The sequence below is a fragment of the Crocodylus porosus genome, unplaced genomic scaffold (genome assembly GCF_001723895.1).
Source record: "Crocodylus porosus isolate Cpor-Errol unplaced genomic scaffold, CroPor_comp1, whole genome shotgun sequence".
Classification (NCBI taxonomy): domain Eukaryota; kingdom Metazoa; phylum Chordata; order Crocodylia; family Crocodylidae; genus Crocodylus; species Crocodylus porosus.
This window is the reverse complement of record NW_017728909.1, coordinates 68633224-68648226: the sequence shown is the minus strand read 5'-3', so window position 1 is coordinate 68648226 and position 15003 is coordinate 68633224. Positions and strand designations below refer to the sequence as shown.

At 40.0% G+C, this 15003-nt stretch overlaps 1 protein-coding gene across 1 annotated transcript in view; it reads left to right on the top strand.

The window, feature by feature from the left end:
* LOC109307702 overlaps positions 1 to 13994 on the top strand; it is a 46855-nt gene extending 32861 nt beyond the window's left edge. The window contains exons 6-10 of the mRNA XM_019531719.1: positions 6053 to 6210; positions 7540 to 7582; positions 9575 to 9761; positions 12900 to 13035; positions 13780 to 13994. Coding sequence (XP_019387264.1) covers positions 6053 to 6210; positions 7540 to 7582; positions 9575 to 9761; positions 12900 to 13035; positions 13780 to 13879 — 624 coding nt within the window. The 3' untranslated portion in view covers positions 13880 to 13994. The remainder of the gene's footprint in view (positions 1 to 6052; positions 6211 to 7539; positions 7583 to 9574; positions 9762 to 12899; positions 13036 to 13779) is intronic.
* Positions 13995 to 15003: the final 1009 nt, after the last annotated feature.

Here is a 15003-nt window from a genome sequence, read left to right as displayed (position 1 = left end):
GCACCCTGTTGCCCAGCTGATTGGGAGCACATTTGCTCCTGGTCAGGCATCTACATATGTGCTACTGCACAGTAAGTAATCTCAAGCAAATTTGCTACTTACATTTACAGGTAGCAAATTTACTCATGATTGGAGCAAATTACTGTGCAGCAAGCATATGCACATGTGGACGGTGATGCTTACTGCACAGTAATTAGTTCAAAACTTGAGTAAAACATCTTGTGTAGATGCGCCCACTGTGAACTTTCTAATTTATGCACTGTGATCTTTCTCATTTATTCTTCCTTTTAAATATCTCTGGTTTTTAAAATACATATATTGTTATATGAATTTTCATTTTGAGAGATGTCACATGAAAAGAGCTGGAGATTAATTTTTATATATTTGAAAACTAACATTCCTTCTGCCAGTGGGCTCCATCCTGAAAAGGACAGACACAAGGAGGCTAGAGAGCAAGAATCAACAGCCAAGAGCTAACCAAGATACCAACCTGGATTCTGGCACCAAAAGCAGAGATCAAGGGACAGGTTTTATAGATGCCATAGAGGGAGCAGCAGTAGGATTCAATGAGAAACTGGATGCACAAAAAAATAGGGGGAAAGTCAATGGCTTCTGGGTTGAGAGCTTGAAGGACAGGAAGGATAGTGGAGTTGCCAACTGTGATGGAGAAAAAAGGGGAAAGAAGACAAGAAGACTTTAGTTGTTGATATATTGAGTTTGAGAAAATAGGAGGAAACTCAGAAAGAGAGATCAGAAAGAGAGGCAACTCCTGTCCCTACTGACCTGAGCTAACTCTGAACAAGTGCTCTGGAGGTGACTTCTATTTCCCAGTGCCAGTCTCCTGGGTCATCCTGTCCTTCACCTTTCCACTTTTTAGTGTTGTTTAATTTTTTGCTTGTGTTTCAGATTCCCATGAATATTTTCTAGGTCTTGATTTCTTTTACTGTAAAGTTATGTCTACTCCATCTTCCTGATATTTGCAATCACTCACAGAGCTTAGTTTTACTCTCTCTTCATTTTTATTCCTTTTGTTGATTTTGATTTCTCATGCTGCAGATAGAATGAAATACATAACTCTCCAGTCCTCTCCTTTTTCTTAGGCAAAGCAGCTTAACAAGAATAGCAAATACATTTCCATTCAAACAATATCCTTTGATCATAGTGAATTGCTCAAGGCATGTTCTGGGTGTCATTTATTTTCTGAATGTGTTTATGCTAAATGAAATAGGACTAGTTCATGAGTACCTAGCTACACACCCTACATTATCAACCAATTAGTTCAATGAAAGGATTAGGTAACACATTTCCTTTTTTTCCTCACTACTCCCTCTCTAAGCCTCAAATAGGCTTTTGCTCTTACTCTTTGATATGCTTTGCCAAATGTTTTCAATTTTCAGAAGAACAGTTTTCCTGAAACTCAGGGAGAACTGAGGAAACTAACTAACCTTGAGAGATTATTTCACCTACGTCCACACGTGGATCTAGGATTTTGAAAAGGGGGTGCAGATGGTGTGGTGCAACATCACATATAACGAAGCACACACTTTTCTCCAGTTAAAAAAGAAACTAGAAGTTTCACTCATGAGCAGGGGCCTAGAGCTATATTATTCAATTTAAAATTGAAGCAAAAAAACCCCTTTATTAGAATTTTCACTGATTTGCTATAACAAATATTATATAGAAAAACAAACCAAACTAGGCAAAAATAATCCAAAGATGATGTTCCATTTGTCATGGTGTTATAGTTCAATATGTGTCTCTTTCAGTTTCATAAAACAAAAACAAAACTTCTTGACAGTAGACAGTGCCTGCAATGCTTCATTGAAAGTGATTTCCACACCAAAGCTAATGTTCACCTGAGTTAATACTTAAACACCAGAGTTTATGTTTTAGTCAGAGTTAAAAAAACAGCATGCGGAGCTGTGAAATGGGAACTACGTTACTAGGAGCAGTTAAGAAACAGCAGTATTTCAGAAGTAAGGATAGCTGGAGTAGTGGAACCATTAAAGACCATTTAAAAGGAAAGAGAATCATTAATACCTGTGGAATGAAGAATTTTGAAAGGATCAAGGAAATTATAATAAGCCATTAAGTCAACTGACTCCTTCACTGCTGCCTTAATAGAAGTAGTGCTGCCCCTGCTAGGTAGTTTGCTTTAAACTTTGGATGGACTAGAAATCAAAAGGGGCATATGACAGGCTCATGCAATCTGCCTGGCATCAGACACCTCCTAATGGTCTGACTTACCTGCCCGTGCTCCCGGGTCTCCTTTTACCTCCTGTCTCTTGCCTCCACTACTTGACCTTGGGTCTTTTAACTAGGGAGGCTCTCCCTCTAAAGGCCGGAATAGTCTTTTCCTAAATGCCTTTCCTTGGTGTACAATCCTCCAGGTTTCTCTGCCCCAAACCCTACAGGGTGAGTTTCCCCTTCAAGACAACCCCAGTTGTGCCTTAGGGGCAATAATTGTGACCTCCAGCTACCCCTATAGTCATGCCCATGCCTCACAGATGGCAGTTGATATTTGGGTGGGGAGAGGAGGAGAAGACCCTTGACCCCAACTCCATACTCAGTCCCTCTAGCCTCAAACCTTTGGTGGGGCTTCTGCCTTCCTGGCTTCAGCCCCTTTCCTCTAGCAGGCCCACTAGCCTAAGCTCCACTGTCCTGGCCCACCTCCTGCTCTTGCCCTTCTTGGGCTCCTGTCTTGTGTGCTCCAGGACAGGCTGCCTTCATCATCTCTGCCCTCAGTCCTCTGGTCCTTGACTGCTTGCTTCCTCAGCTCTTGGCCCTCTGGGACCAGACCCCAGGCTAGGCTGCCTGATGCTGAGTCTCCTACCAGTCATTCCTCTGGGACCTCCACATCTCCCCCATAGGCACAATCCAGTCCTCCAGTGCTAAACAAACATACATATCAGCATAACAGAAATATCAGCAAACTGCTTCTACAACAGTCCTTCCCTGCTCTGGGCTAATACCGTACTCCAAGCTATACTTGGCAGTGCTGGGCTCATGATCATGGGTAGCTTGGGTGCCCATGAGCATGCTTCCCCCAGTCAGCTTCCTTGGGAGGCTCCCCTCCCTGCAGCATGCAAGGTCTGACTGCCCAGTCCGGCCCAGGCCCTGGGTTTATATGCCTCGAAGACCCACCTCCCTTCTGTCATGTGGCTCCCCAGCCATGCACAGAAGTTTCCCTTCTTTCAGCGTGTGCTCCTGCTGCTGCAGCCACGCTCAACAAACTTAGCTTGCTGCCTTCCCTTAAAGTAACAGGAGCCCTCTGGCTCCCTTTTACAGGGTGCAAGTGCACCAGTGCCTCCAACCTCCCCACCGCCCCCAGGTGGATCCAATCCTGCTCATGTCTTCATTCTCAGAGCAGAGATTGCAAACATGAAACAGACACTTTGCCCTCTACCCAGGGGACCCCAAAGGGCATTCGGTGGATCACCAGTGATCTATGGAACATTTGCTGGCAGACGTAATTCCATCATAAATTTCAGATTATTCAAATTTATCCCAAACTATAGGAATATTTTTGTGATTCAGTTATACATATTTGGGGTAGCAGTAGTACCTATCACTGGGGCTTAGTTCCATGTCCTGTAGCTTTGCCCAGAGGCATAACAAGCAGCTATTGCACCATGGGCAGTGGAGATGGCAGCATTGGCAGCCAGGTCAGCAGTGGGGGAGGCCACCAGTCAGCACTCAGGGCTGGTGCCCTACTTGCCCACTCATAGTTACATTACTGGCTTTTTCAACAATAGGCCATTTGTGGGCTTCGGGGCAAAAAGGAAAAATGTTTTGGACCAAAACCAGCAGCCACTGCTGAAGAAAGCCACCTCACTGCAAGGTGGCTTTCTTCGCCCAAAAGTCTCTAATCAAAGATAGAATTAGAAAATATCATTTTAGCAAACAAAAGGACCCTTGATCTTACTTTTAAAGATAAGCCCCCAAATCTGTGCCGCCTCCTTTGTGGACTTGTTAAATCAGAATGACAGTGGATCCAATTGCTTGAAGCACCGATAAGGGGAACAGGAAAGACAGTTGTCACAGACCATCATTTGCTTAGGTGCCAACTTATGTGTATCCCTACAAGCACACTACCCTACTAGGGCCCTCCTCGGGCTACGTTCCAGCAGCGGGGGACTCTACCAAAGAAGTCTGTGTATATGGAGAAGGCAATTCAAGACTCTGCCCCATCACTAGAGAAATGCATCCTGAGGGCCCACAAAAAGGAACATACACATTCCTGAGTACCCAAAGCTCTGCATGGGCTCCACTCATGATACTACAGAAAGATCCTGGAGAAAGCATAGGTTCTGTGAACCATGTCTTACTACCATTACCACCCCAGCAACAGGAGAAATGAATTACCTGTGGACTGGATCAGCGGACACAAAGCATAATCTGGCATTTTTCAACACAGTTTCATGTTTGGAAGCGTTATGCATAAAGTAGATTAGACTGTGTGGACTGTTGGCATTGTTCTATGGATATTTAGCTGATTTTCTGTGATATAAAAATAAGGGAGAAAACACAATGATTGGGGAAATGAGCTGTTGAGGGTGAATTTAGGTGGCAGATTAAAAAATTGAAAAGGTTATTCTGCTCCTGCAGAAAACACATACAGTGGGACAATTAGGCAGCTACTTGTTCCACTGGATTTTTCTATGCACAAGTGCTCATTTTATAAACTCAGCTGGAGGTTTTGTGAATGCAAAGATTTCTTTGTGTGCATATATTTCAGGAGCAGCAAAAGCATCTCTCAAATGTTTTGAATTTTGGTCCTTACTGCTAGAGCCTGTTGGATTTCAGAGTCATTCATTAGTTCTATTCTGTAAAAGAGGATTATTTATGTGCTTTGCAAATAGCGCTACTGCTGTCTACATGTTCGAACAGTAAAAGTGTGTTTATGCCATCAATGGACTGTGGTAGAGAGAAATGTAGAGAAACACAGCATACCTACTCAGTGTGTGGAATACCCTGAAAAAATGTGTCATGTAACCAACAAGCTCTCTGTCTCAGGCACGTCTATTGGTGCACTCAGCACTGCAGTGAGGGTGGCTATACTACATCCTTTCAGAGTCCAGTGGACATGGAGCAGGCTGCTGTGCTTCACTGCACTACTCACTACCATCATCTTTGGACAGTGTAATTATTCCCTCACCACTGTTCAATAGGAAGCAATAGCCACTGCTTCAGGAGCACTCCTTAAAAGCAAAGGAGTTTAAAAACACAGCCAAGCCAGTACTCCTATATGTCTGACATGCAGCTTTGCTTTGAGCAGTGATAGATACTTGTGTTTTGGGTGATGCTTCTACTTTTTCACCTACCTGATGACATTAAGGAACTAAATAGCTTCTTACAACTCTCTTAAATGAACAACATTGATTATGCTCTCCAGTTTCAAAGATGTTTAAACCAGTCTATAATAAAAGCCTTTGAAATAGGCTGTCTTGAATGTTGCCCCAAAAACAACAAAGAAAACTCTGTATAAATTGATATTTAGGATAAATTTTCAAAAGAGGTCAATCCAGTCTGTTAATTTATGCCCACAATTCTGTGAGCACAAATATCTGCTTTAGACCTGCATACTCCAGGTGAGATTTTCAAACGAGTAAAGCAAGTAAAGAGTTAAATGCACACCGAGTGTCAAAGTAACAGGTACTCCTGAATCATGATGGTGCTTTTGAAAATGCCATCCTTAATCACTTCTATCCCTCAACCTGAATTGTGTACAAGCAGGAAATGGAGGACATACACTCAAAAATCACTTTTCCCAGGAAAAAAAAGGTAGTGTGTACAAACATACAGGGACAAATAAGAATCTCCAATAAGAGACTTCAAATATTTGTCTTTAGCAAATCTACTGCACATGTTTTCTGGACCTTCCAGTTTTAAATAATAATTAATGGGATATTTTCAAAGGCACCAACTTGACAGTAAACATCCATATGTGTCTTTTCCTTACAATATCTAAAACCTGGCCATTTCCCGATATCAGTTCAGGTTTCCAACGCTGTGCTGTACGTTTCCTTTGCTTCTACATCATCAATTATAGGATGAAGGAAAGTGCAAACCTCTGGAGGTGACAAAATTGGAAGGGGCAGAAATTGGCATTGACACCGGCCTGGGGAAACCATTTGTTTTTAAGTGCATACCTCAAACTGGAAACAGGATTTTCCACTTCTGTGCAACTTCAAGCCAAGAGATGAAAAGGTAAAAAGTCTTTTTGTACTGTTAAAATGTTTTGATACACACACACACACGTTTTGTTTTGGTGCAAAACCTATCATAAAGATTAGTTTTAAAAAGATATTTGTTAGTCACCTATGTAAGGGAAGATTTTTTTTTGCCTTTCTTCCTTTCTTCAGGATTTCAGGAAAGCGTAACAAATAGCATCTTTATCAAATTGTGATCTCTCTAGAAAAGAAGTCTCTCCACATTCTTAACTCCCTTCCCCTTATCCCTATATTTAAAGTAAATTGAAATAATTTCCTGATTCTTTGCCAGTTTATCCTTTATTACATACCAAAGTAGCTAAAGGTAGTTATTTTGCCTCTCAATGTTTTTCCCAGCAGAAACCGAAAAGAAAAAGCAAAGTCTCTTTCTCAAAAGCACTTCTGCTTTCTCTGTAACATTATTTCCTCATTTTAAAACTTTAACACATTACAAGAGCACATTAGGCCTGATTATAAGTTTTGTTGGAACAATGACAGCTAGATTGGTTTTGTCCCTCATTTAGGGAGCCTTTAATAATGTTCTTTTGCTTTCACCGAGGATTTTAAATTATTACCAGAAAAAGATGTATGTAATGGTTTTTAAGCAGTACTTTGAATCCCTCTGACTCATTTTAGGCCAATCTAGTATCCACTGTCAGCACAGACACAATGCATTGAAAAAAAATTTTCTTTGCCCTTTCCTTTTTCCTGTATTTTTGAAAGTGCAAAGATATAGACAAGGGTGATATTTGATATGGCCTGACTCATCCATCCTTCTATTTTTATATCGGAGCACTTACAGAACACCTATTCTCATAGTATCCAAGCACCTCCCCACTAGTTAAAAATAAAAGTAACAATGCATGATGGGACCAAGCCAGAAAGTTGCTCAAATGGAAAACTTTGTCACAAAATCAGTTTCTTTATTTTGTACTATCCAGCTTGTGACAGCCATTTAAAGTTTCCCTTTAAGCCCTAGCCAGTCTTTTAAAAAAGATCTAGGAAGTACTAACAATTTGTCTAACAGATAAAGTCTAGTCCATAAACAAGTGTTTATGGATATCCCCTGTTACATTGCTCTACTTAGGATAATTTGCCATCCAGCAAGAGGCAAAATATATCTTGGCTCCTAGTTAGTAATGCCAATCTAGACAATAGTGCATTGTGTGCACATGCATGTGTATGTGTTTGTTTCCAAGCTTTAGCCTGTCCTGAACACTGCACTTCTCTCTGAAACACGCTTATTTCAGCCAAAGTTAAAACTTTTTCAAGTGTATTTATTCCATTCTACCAAGATAAGCTATTCTCTGTTTTGCTCATTTTGTAGGTGGTTGGAAGCCATGGATAAAGCTGTGCATCCCATCCAACAGGTAATTCTTTCTTATTTGAGAAGCAGGTTGCTCTAGTGGACGAAGCATGGGATTGGGAGACATGGAGACTCCTGAGTTCTGTTTTTATCTCTGCCACTGACACAATGTGAGGTCTTAGGTAACTCACTTAACCTTTCTGTGTCTCATTTCACTCATCTATAAAACGATGTCAGTTATACTTCTCTACCTCCCAGCATTTTTTTATGGAGTAACTGGATACCATTTATGTGAAAAAGTCCTCTTAATACCTATTGTCCAAAAGATCTTACATTGATTCAGCCACCACCAACATGATCAGTAATTTATTTTACTTGTTTTCTAAGCTACTGAATGCCCATCTTCAACTGTTTTCATCTCTAAGTACACAACAGTCATTTCTGGAGGAATGGGGGGGTGGTTCTGTATCTATTTCATCATGTAATTTATGCTATTAATGAATATTTTTCAATGATTTTGTCTTCCAGTATTGTTTTGTTTTTAGTTACGTGCTTTCTATATTTATTTTTAGTTGCACCAAAACTTCTTTATTTGTTCCTTAAAGTGCTATCCAGGGTCCTGTAACTGAAATTTTAGAACAGGGTTTGGCCAACCTGCAGCATGCATGCCACAAGTGACATGGGCAGCCTTGTGTGGCGTATGGCAGATCAGAGAGGGGGCAGGCAGCATGCTGGCAGACAGGGAAGCGAGCAGAAAGCAGAGCAGAAGATTGAACACAGAGCACAGGTCAGGGAACAGGAAGCAGAGCAGCAGAGCAGGTAGGCGAGGGGGTTTAGAATAGTACTGTGGAGGACAGAGGACTTAATTTGTGGCATACCTGCCAAAAAGATTGGCCCCCACTGGTTTGGAGTAAGCTGCAGAATTCATGATACCCCAGCAGGACTGTGCTTCTCCTGATCATTAATACTCTTGCTCAACATATTGATACAATGACACTTTGTCCTCCTGATAAATAAGGGGGTCTTTTCCACTCATGCACTACATTCCTTTCTTGCATGCATTATACTGCATTCCTTTCCTCAGAAAGAGAGAACATTTTCAGTTCACAGTAAAGATGACAATGAGCTATATTTCTTTAGCTATTTTTCCCTTCACCATCCTGAGAAGGATGAAGAAGAAATAACATAACCAAATGAAAGGGTAACAGAGCAAGATGCAATTGATATTGCAAACATTCTCCTCCCTGACTCCAAATGACAATGGCACAGGTTGATGCAACAATTTTTTTTAAAACTGCATATAAACAATACATGCTAGTCTTAGATGGAGAAGTTAGGTTCCAAATATCCTTTTAGATGGGAAAGAGAAGAAAAAAAATATGTCATTCATGGTTCAATCTTACTCTATGCAGTTCTGCCCCCCTCTCTCCCCTTTTTTCCCCTTTTTGTCTAGTTCCTTATGATTCTCAGCAATCCCCCCTGTCTTGTTGGCCAATGCTATCAGCAGCCTAGGTATTTACATCTTCTTCCAGAAATGGTAATAAGGAAATCTTTGACTAGGTCAAAAAGATTTTGCCTTCAAGATGAGATGGGAAAGCCAACCATAAGTATCTAGTAATGCTTTCCTCCAAGCCTTATATTCTGTCCCCAGATGCTCCTGTGACTTTCATGGATGTCAGTGGCAGTTGTGTATGAGCATCACTGGTTAGAATGGGATCCTTAATTTGCCACATTCTATTTTTGGAAGCCATAAAAACTGAACTGAAACAAGGAGAAACAAGGTCACCAGACAGTTAGTGCAGTAGTCCTCTTAGGACAAGTTGCACCACCTTGAACTGCTAAACAAAATATAAGAAAAAGACTAGTAATTCTTTTAAGTAGGAGAAGTCAATAACTATTTGCTGTCTTGCATATGCTTTTAAATGCACTTCTAATACACTGCACAAATACTTTGCTTTTAGAATGGGGGAAAGGGATTGAGCTAGCATGTTTGCATAAGGAAAGCAGAGTTCTTGAAAAATTCTTACATGCAATTATTTGATTACTAAATACATAGAACCATGTATGGGTAGATGTCACCCTGTACAACACGAGCCTGCCACCCCTCGCTATCAAAAACCCAGAGTGCCTGGGTCTTCTCCACCAACTAGACAAAACCAAGGATGTCTGGGTTCAGCACTACTGCATTTTGAAGGATGGTTGCTTGTATTTTTATGCCAGCATTCGGTCCATACATGCCATAGGTACGTGGTAACCATTTGTTCTTATATTGCTAATGTTTTAATATTAATTGGAAGGGTTTAATGCAGTTTAAAGTAGTAATTTCATACTCTTAAGGTGGAAATGGCCCTCTAACTGACAGAAACCACTTTTGGATTGGAGGGCTGAAGAAAGAAGCAGTACTGGCAGTGGCCTGACCACAGACAAACACATCATATAACCTGTTGCAAACTCTTCTCACTTCAGCTCTTTCTAGATATGGTGCTTTACTTTAAACTCAGCACCTTCCCATGCCAAGCCCAGCACATGCCCAGAAGAGGCAGTGCATTAGTTGCACCCAGCTTTCCCAAAGTCTTAGAGACTGGGTGCTTTAGTGGGGCTTTTTTGGCTCTTTTCTCTAATAACTGATTGAATCAGCTTTAGCTAGAAGCACCAAAAAGCCCCACTGAAGCACCCAAAGCACATTGTGGAGCCAGGTCAAAGCAACACACTGGTAGAGCATGTTATTCCTCCCCCCACATCTGTCAGTGCCCTTCTTCATCATTGGATGGTTAGATACCTTCTTACAATATCCAGACTAAACTTACACAGTTAAGTATACTCTTGTAAAAAAATGTTTGGACACTGTAGCAGATTTTCCCTTGCCACCCAAGCTCATTTCTGGGGTGTACATTTTTTACGGCAGACAGTACTCTCAGAAATATAATTTCCATTGACAGTGGATTAGCATGCGCCTAACTGGTATTCAGTATGATATCAATGAAACTACAGGACTCAACACTTGGAAAAGAAGTGTCCCTAGGCTTTGAATCTGTTCCCTGAATCTTTTAAGTCATCTACCATGCAAATATAAATTGAGCTGCTGCAATTTCCTAGTGAAGTGTCAACTGTAACACTGTGGCATAGAGAAAAATGTCATGAAAAGTTACTGCTATATATGTAACACCCTCTCTTTAGAGTTAAATTAGCTAGGCTTAAAACGGTTTTGCCATGTCTACTGGCAAAACATCAAAAAAAGAGAACAACTTCTGCTTATCGGATTTTTAAATTTTGAAATGTCTCTCTTTTTCTTAATGGAAGGAAAAAACTACTAGAATATTTTTGCCACTGCACATTTAATGATGAAATAAACTAGTTCTAAGAAGAAATCATTGCATGTGTGCTAGCCAGAAATAAAAATTGCACATTAGATGATATTATATTAAATATTGCCACTGTATTAGCAGCTCATAGATCAACAGCTCAAAAGTGGAGAAACTGGTAGTAAATATAACCCAGAGATGTTATGGAATCTCCATCCTTGGAGGGTTTTAAGACTTGGCTAGACAAAGCCTTGGCTGGGATGATCTAGGTATGGGTAGTCTTGCTTTGAGCAGGGGGTTGAACTAGATGACCTCCCAAGGTCTCTTCCAATCATCATTTTCTATGATTCTATATGAAGTCTTCACCTAACAGCCAAGTTTATCCCTATTAAGGCTAAAACTCTCATCGATTCCAGTGAAGGACTTGACAGAATGAACCAAATCTTACAAAGCACCTTCTTAGTATACAGGACTTACATGCATCCAGGTTTTGAGGCCTGCAAAACTTAGCCCTCAAAACTGCATGTACAAAGAAGTTGGCTGCATGCTTTTCCACGTATAAAAGTCGAACACATGGTGTGACTTAGGGATGTATATAACATTTTAAAAGTTATCCATGTAACCTTCTCTAACTATATTGGTTAAATGGTTAACTGATAATATAGCAGTTCTGAGACACCTGCTGCTGGGATCTGCTCTCAGGGCCCTTTAATGGGGAAGGGGGAGGAGCAGGGAGTGGGGAGGCAGTGGTGGCAAGCCCAGCCAAACAACACAGCCTACATAAAGCCCCATGCTGGGAGAAAGGGAGCTCCTGTGAAGGGGCAACTAATTGCTTAATTGACAAGTCATTAGGCTGCCTATGGCTTTCATCTTTAACCTCAGAGGCTATGGATACTAGTCCCCCTTTGCTGTTCCCCCTCTGCCCCACCCTTTCTCCTCCTGCTGGGGCATGGCATGGATTCCCTTCCCTGCCAGACTGTGCCCCACCTGGCACAAAAAATACAGAGTAAGCTAACCAGTTATCACTGGGCTCATTAATTAAAAATTAGTTGTTTAACCTTTCACATCCCTAGTGAGACTATAGTCCTTTTAAATCTTACTTCTGCTATTCTACTTTCAATATTTTAAGTCAGTACCCTAAAGTGCAGTTGTACTCTGAGAAGTGATGATGTAAAATGGCACCATCTTATTCAGCTGCTCTCCAATCTATAATTCGTATTAACGTCTGCTGACTTCAGTGACATACCTACATTTTAACTTTTTATTTTTATTATACCTGAAGCATCAACATAGCTGAATGTGCTGCAGCAAGTATTCGTACAGAAAAAAAAAAACAGTTTTGAAGTTTGAGTATGATGACCAGTTGGTTACATCTGTGCAGCACAGATAGCGTTGGTGTGAGAGAGGCCAAATTGTCAACATTTAGTTTGTAGTGATAAAAATACCTCTGTGCAGTACAGTGGTCTTCATCCAGAAATGTGGAGAACCTCAATTAGTAGCAATGAAGTGTGAAGCTGAAAAAAGTCAGCTTGTCCCTCAGATCTCAAGTTAAATTGCAGGGCAGGAAGAAAAAACAGTATCTGTCCATCTATCTATAGATATAGGTAGATAGGTAGATCTGCATAGAAAAACTATATGTGTACATATATAAATAAAGATTTCCAGATGAAATGTGCTCAGTTTACAAACGCACACACACATCCATATCTATATATAAATACTGTATATAGATATGGGTATATGTGTGTGTTTATTTGTAAACTGAGCATATTTATTCTGAAAATCTTATATATATATATAAATTTATGGATTCCCACAATGCCATTTTCCATTCATTTTTGTGTAAAACCTCATGGTAATGATATTTTTTCCTTACATTGCCTATATTAAAAATAATGCATATGTATTTGAGTATGCATATTTTGATTCTGTGATGCATGAAATCAAAATTACCTCTCTCTAAAAAGGCATTATAAAATCTTTCCCACCGCACAGCAGAAGAGGTAGTGGCACCTTCACAGTTTGCAGTGAAAATGGTATTCCTGCTAATCCCTGTTTGTGCCATTTCCCTTTCTCCAGGTGGGATTTACCTGCAGGGTTATACTGTGAGTGAACAGTCTCTGGGCTCCAGGAGATCTGTAATTGAAATGAAACCTGCCTCCGAAGAATTTAAAACCTTCCACCTATGTGCAGAGAATGTAAATGAAAACAAACGGTAATTTGAGCTCTTTCTGTTCTCCTTGCCAAACTTTTTAAGCAAGTAAAAATCCTACCGTTCTGGAACAATTGATGATAACTTTCCACTCTGATGTCATCTCCTTGTTCATACTTCTTAATCTAGTTTTAGTCATACTGCAGCACAATATGCTGGCATATGAGTCACTGATGCTGTTATTGTCATTGCAGAAGATATAGCAAGGCTGGATTGTGGAGGTTCAAGAAGGAACCTTGTTAAAGTACCTTTCATAACAACAAGTGGGTGGTTAGACTCAATGGAAGAACTCTAGCAATTTTCATGAGGGAAGGCCAAAGTAAATCAAAAGTAGATATTCGTGTTTCTCAAGGATGAATTACTCCCAACACAGATTATTATAATTAAAAAAGAAAAAGTAATCCATGAAATCACTTAGGTCTATGGTATCGGTCATCTCAGTGCAACAAAATTGCCAGTGAGGTCAATGGGAGTTCTGAACGAGCAAAAGGCTGAATTATAGGGTTTGGTTTTCAGTGTAGTAGACAAAAAAAACACCAAAGCTATTTAATGGCTTGAAAACTTGACTGGAAAGGTAAAATCTGAACACAAGTTCCTCCCTTCCCAGACTTCTCCAGTCTACTTACTACTATTATTTACAGTGATGTAAGTTTACAATACATTTAGAAAGACCCCTTACAAAAGAAGTCTTCTTTCCCAGTGCAGATAAAACACTTACTCGCAGTTGTTGGTCCTCCTTTCTTTCAGATGGGTTACAGCTTTGAAAGCCTCCATTAACAAATGGTTGCCCCTACACCAGGCCATTCAAGACTTCATGAATCGACCACTGGAGGAGACAAGGATGTGATGAAAAATCTGATTTTTCTTTTCACTTCCACCACACAATAGCTTGCAAGACCATATCGTCCAAAGACACATATTTCAAAAAGATTTTTTTTTTAGGGAATTTTAGCATTGGTATACTTGTGCACTACTCATCTTTTGTAAAAATTAGTAAATAAAAACAAATTTATGCTATATGCTTTGTGGATGCTTTTCCTGTGCATTTACTTCTGCATCTATATTCCCTTAAGTAAACCAAAATCAGTATCTAACCTTACAAACACCTTGGCTTTTTGGATTTTTCCATACTTACTGGCTGTACTTCTTCTTGCTTTAGATTTAACATAAGATTTTTTTTTTAATGTTATGGACAAATATACCCATTATAAGCATTTATATTTTCAAGATGATCCCTTAAATTGGTTTCCCTGGGAGGGTTTGGCCAGAAAATACTACAATGAAACAGCCACAGAGGCTGCTTACAGATGTTAAAAAAAACATCTGTAAGCAGCATTTACCAGAAGCAGCAGTGGGTTAGTTCAGTCCAGCTCCGCAGGACCTGTATAGATCAGAAACTTCAGAGGAGCTTTTTGGTGCTTCTTTTTAATAGCTGATTCAATCAGCTAGTAGACAGAAGTGCCAAGAAACCCCACTAAAGCACCCGATGTATAGACACTGGGCAAGCCATATCCAACCAATACACTGCCTCTTCTGGGCATGCACTGGGTTCAGTGTGAGGGCACAATGAATTTAAAGTAAAGCACCCTTTTTTTTTGTTGTTAATATCTGTAAGCAGCTAAGCGGTTTTGCTTGAGAGAGCTAAACAGAAAGCTGACATATCAAGCAGGGCAGCCCAGTGCATACAAATGTATATGATTTTACTGATATTCATATTCGTGTGTATTCTATATTAGTATAAATTTTAATGAATAAGTAGTTTTGATACAACCAATTGCCATCATGGCTTATCTCACTTATAGACAAAAATCAACCTGAGACTGAGATGTATTACGTTCTTTAAATCTTATAGTGAGAGGTCTTTTAAATCAAGGACATCAAGGTTACACAAATATCTGTCGCTATTACAGCTGGTCAAATAATAATAGTAATTTAATCATTTAGTCAATTGTGTAAGCTAATTAACATTTC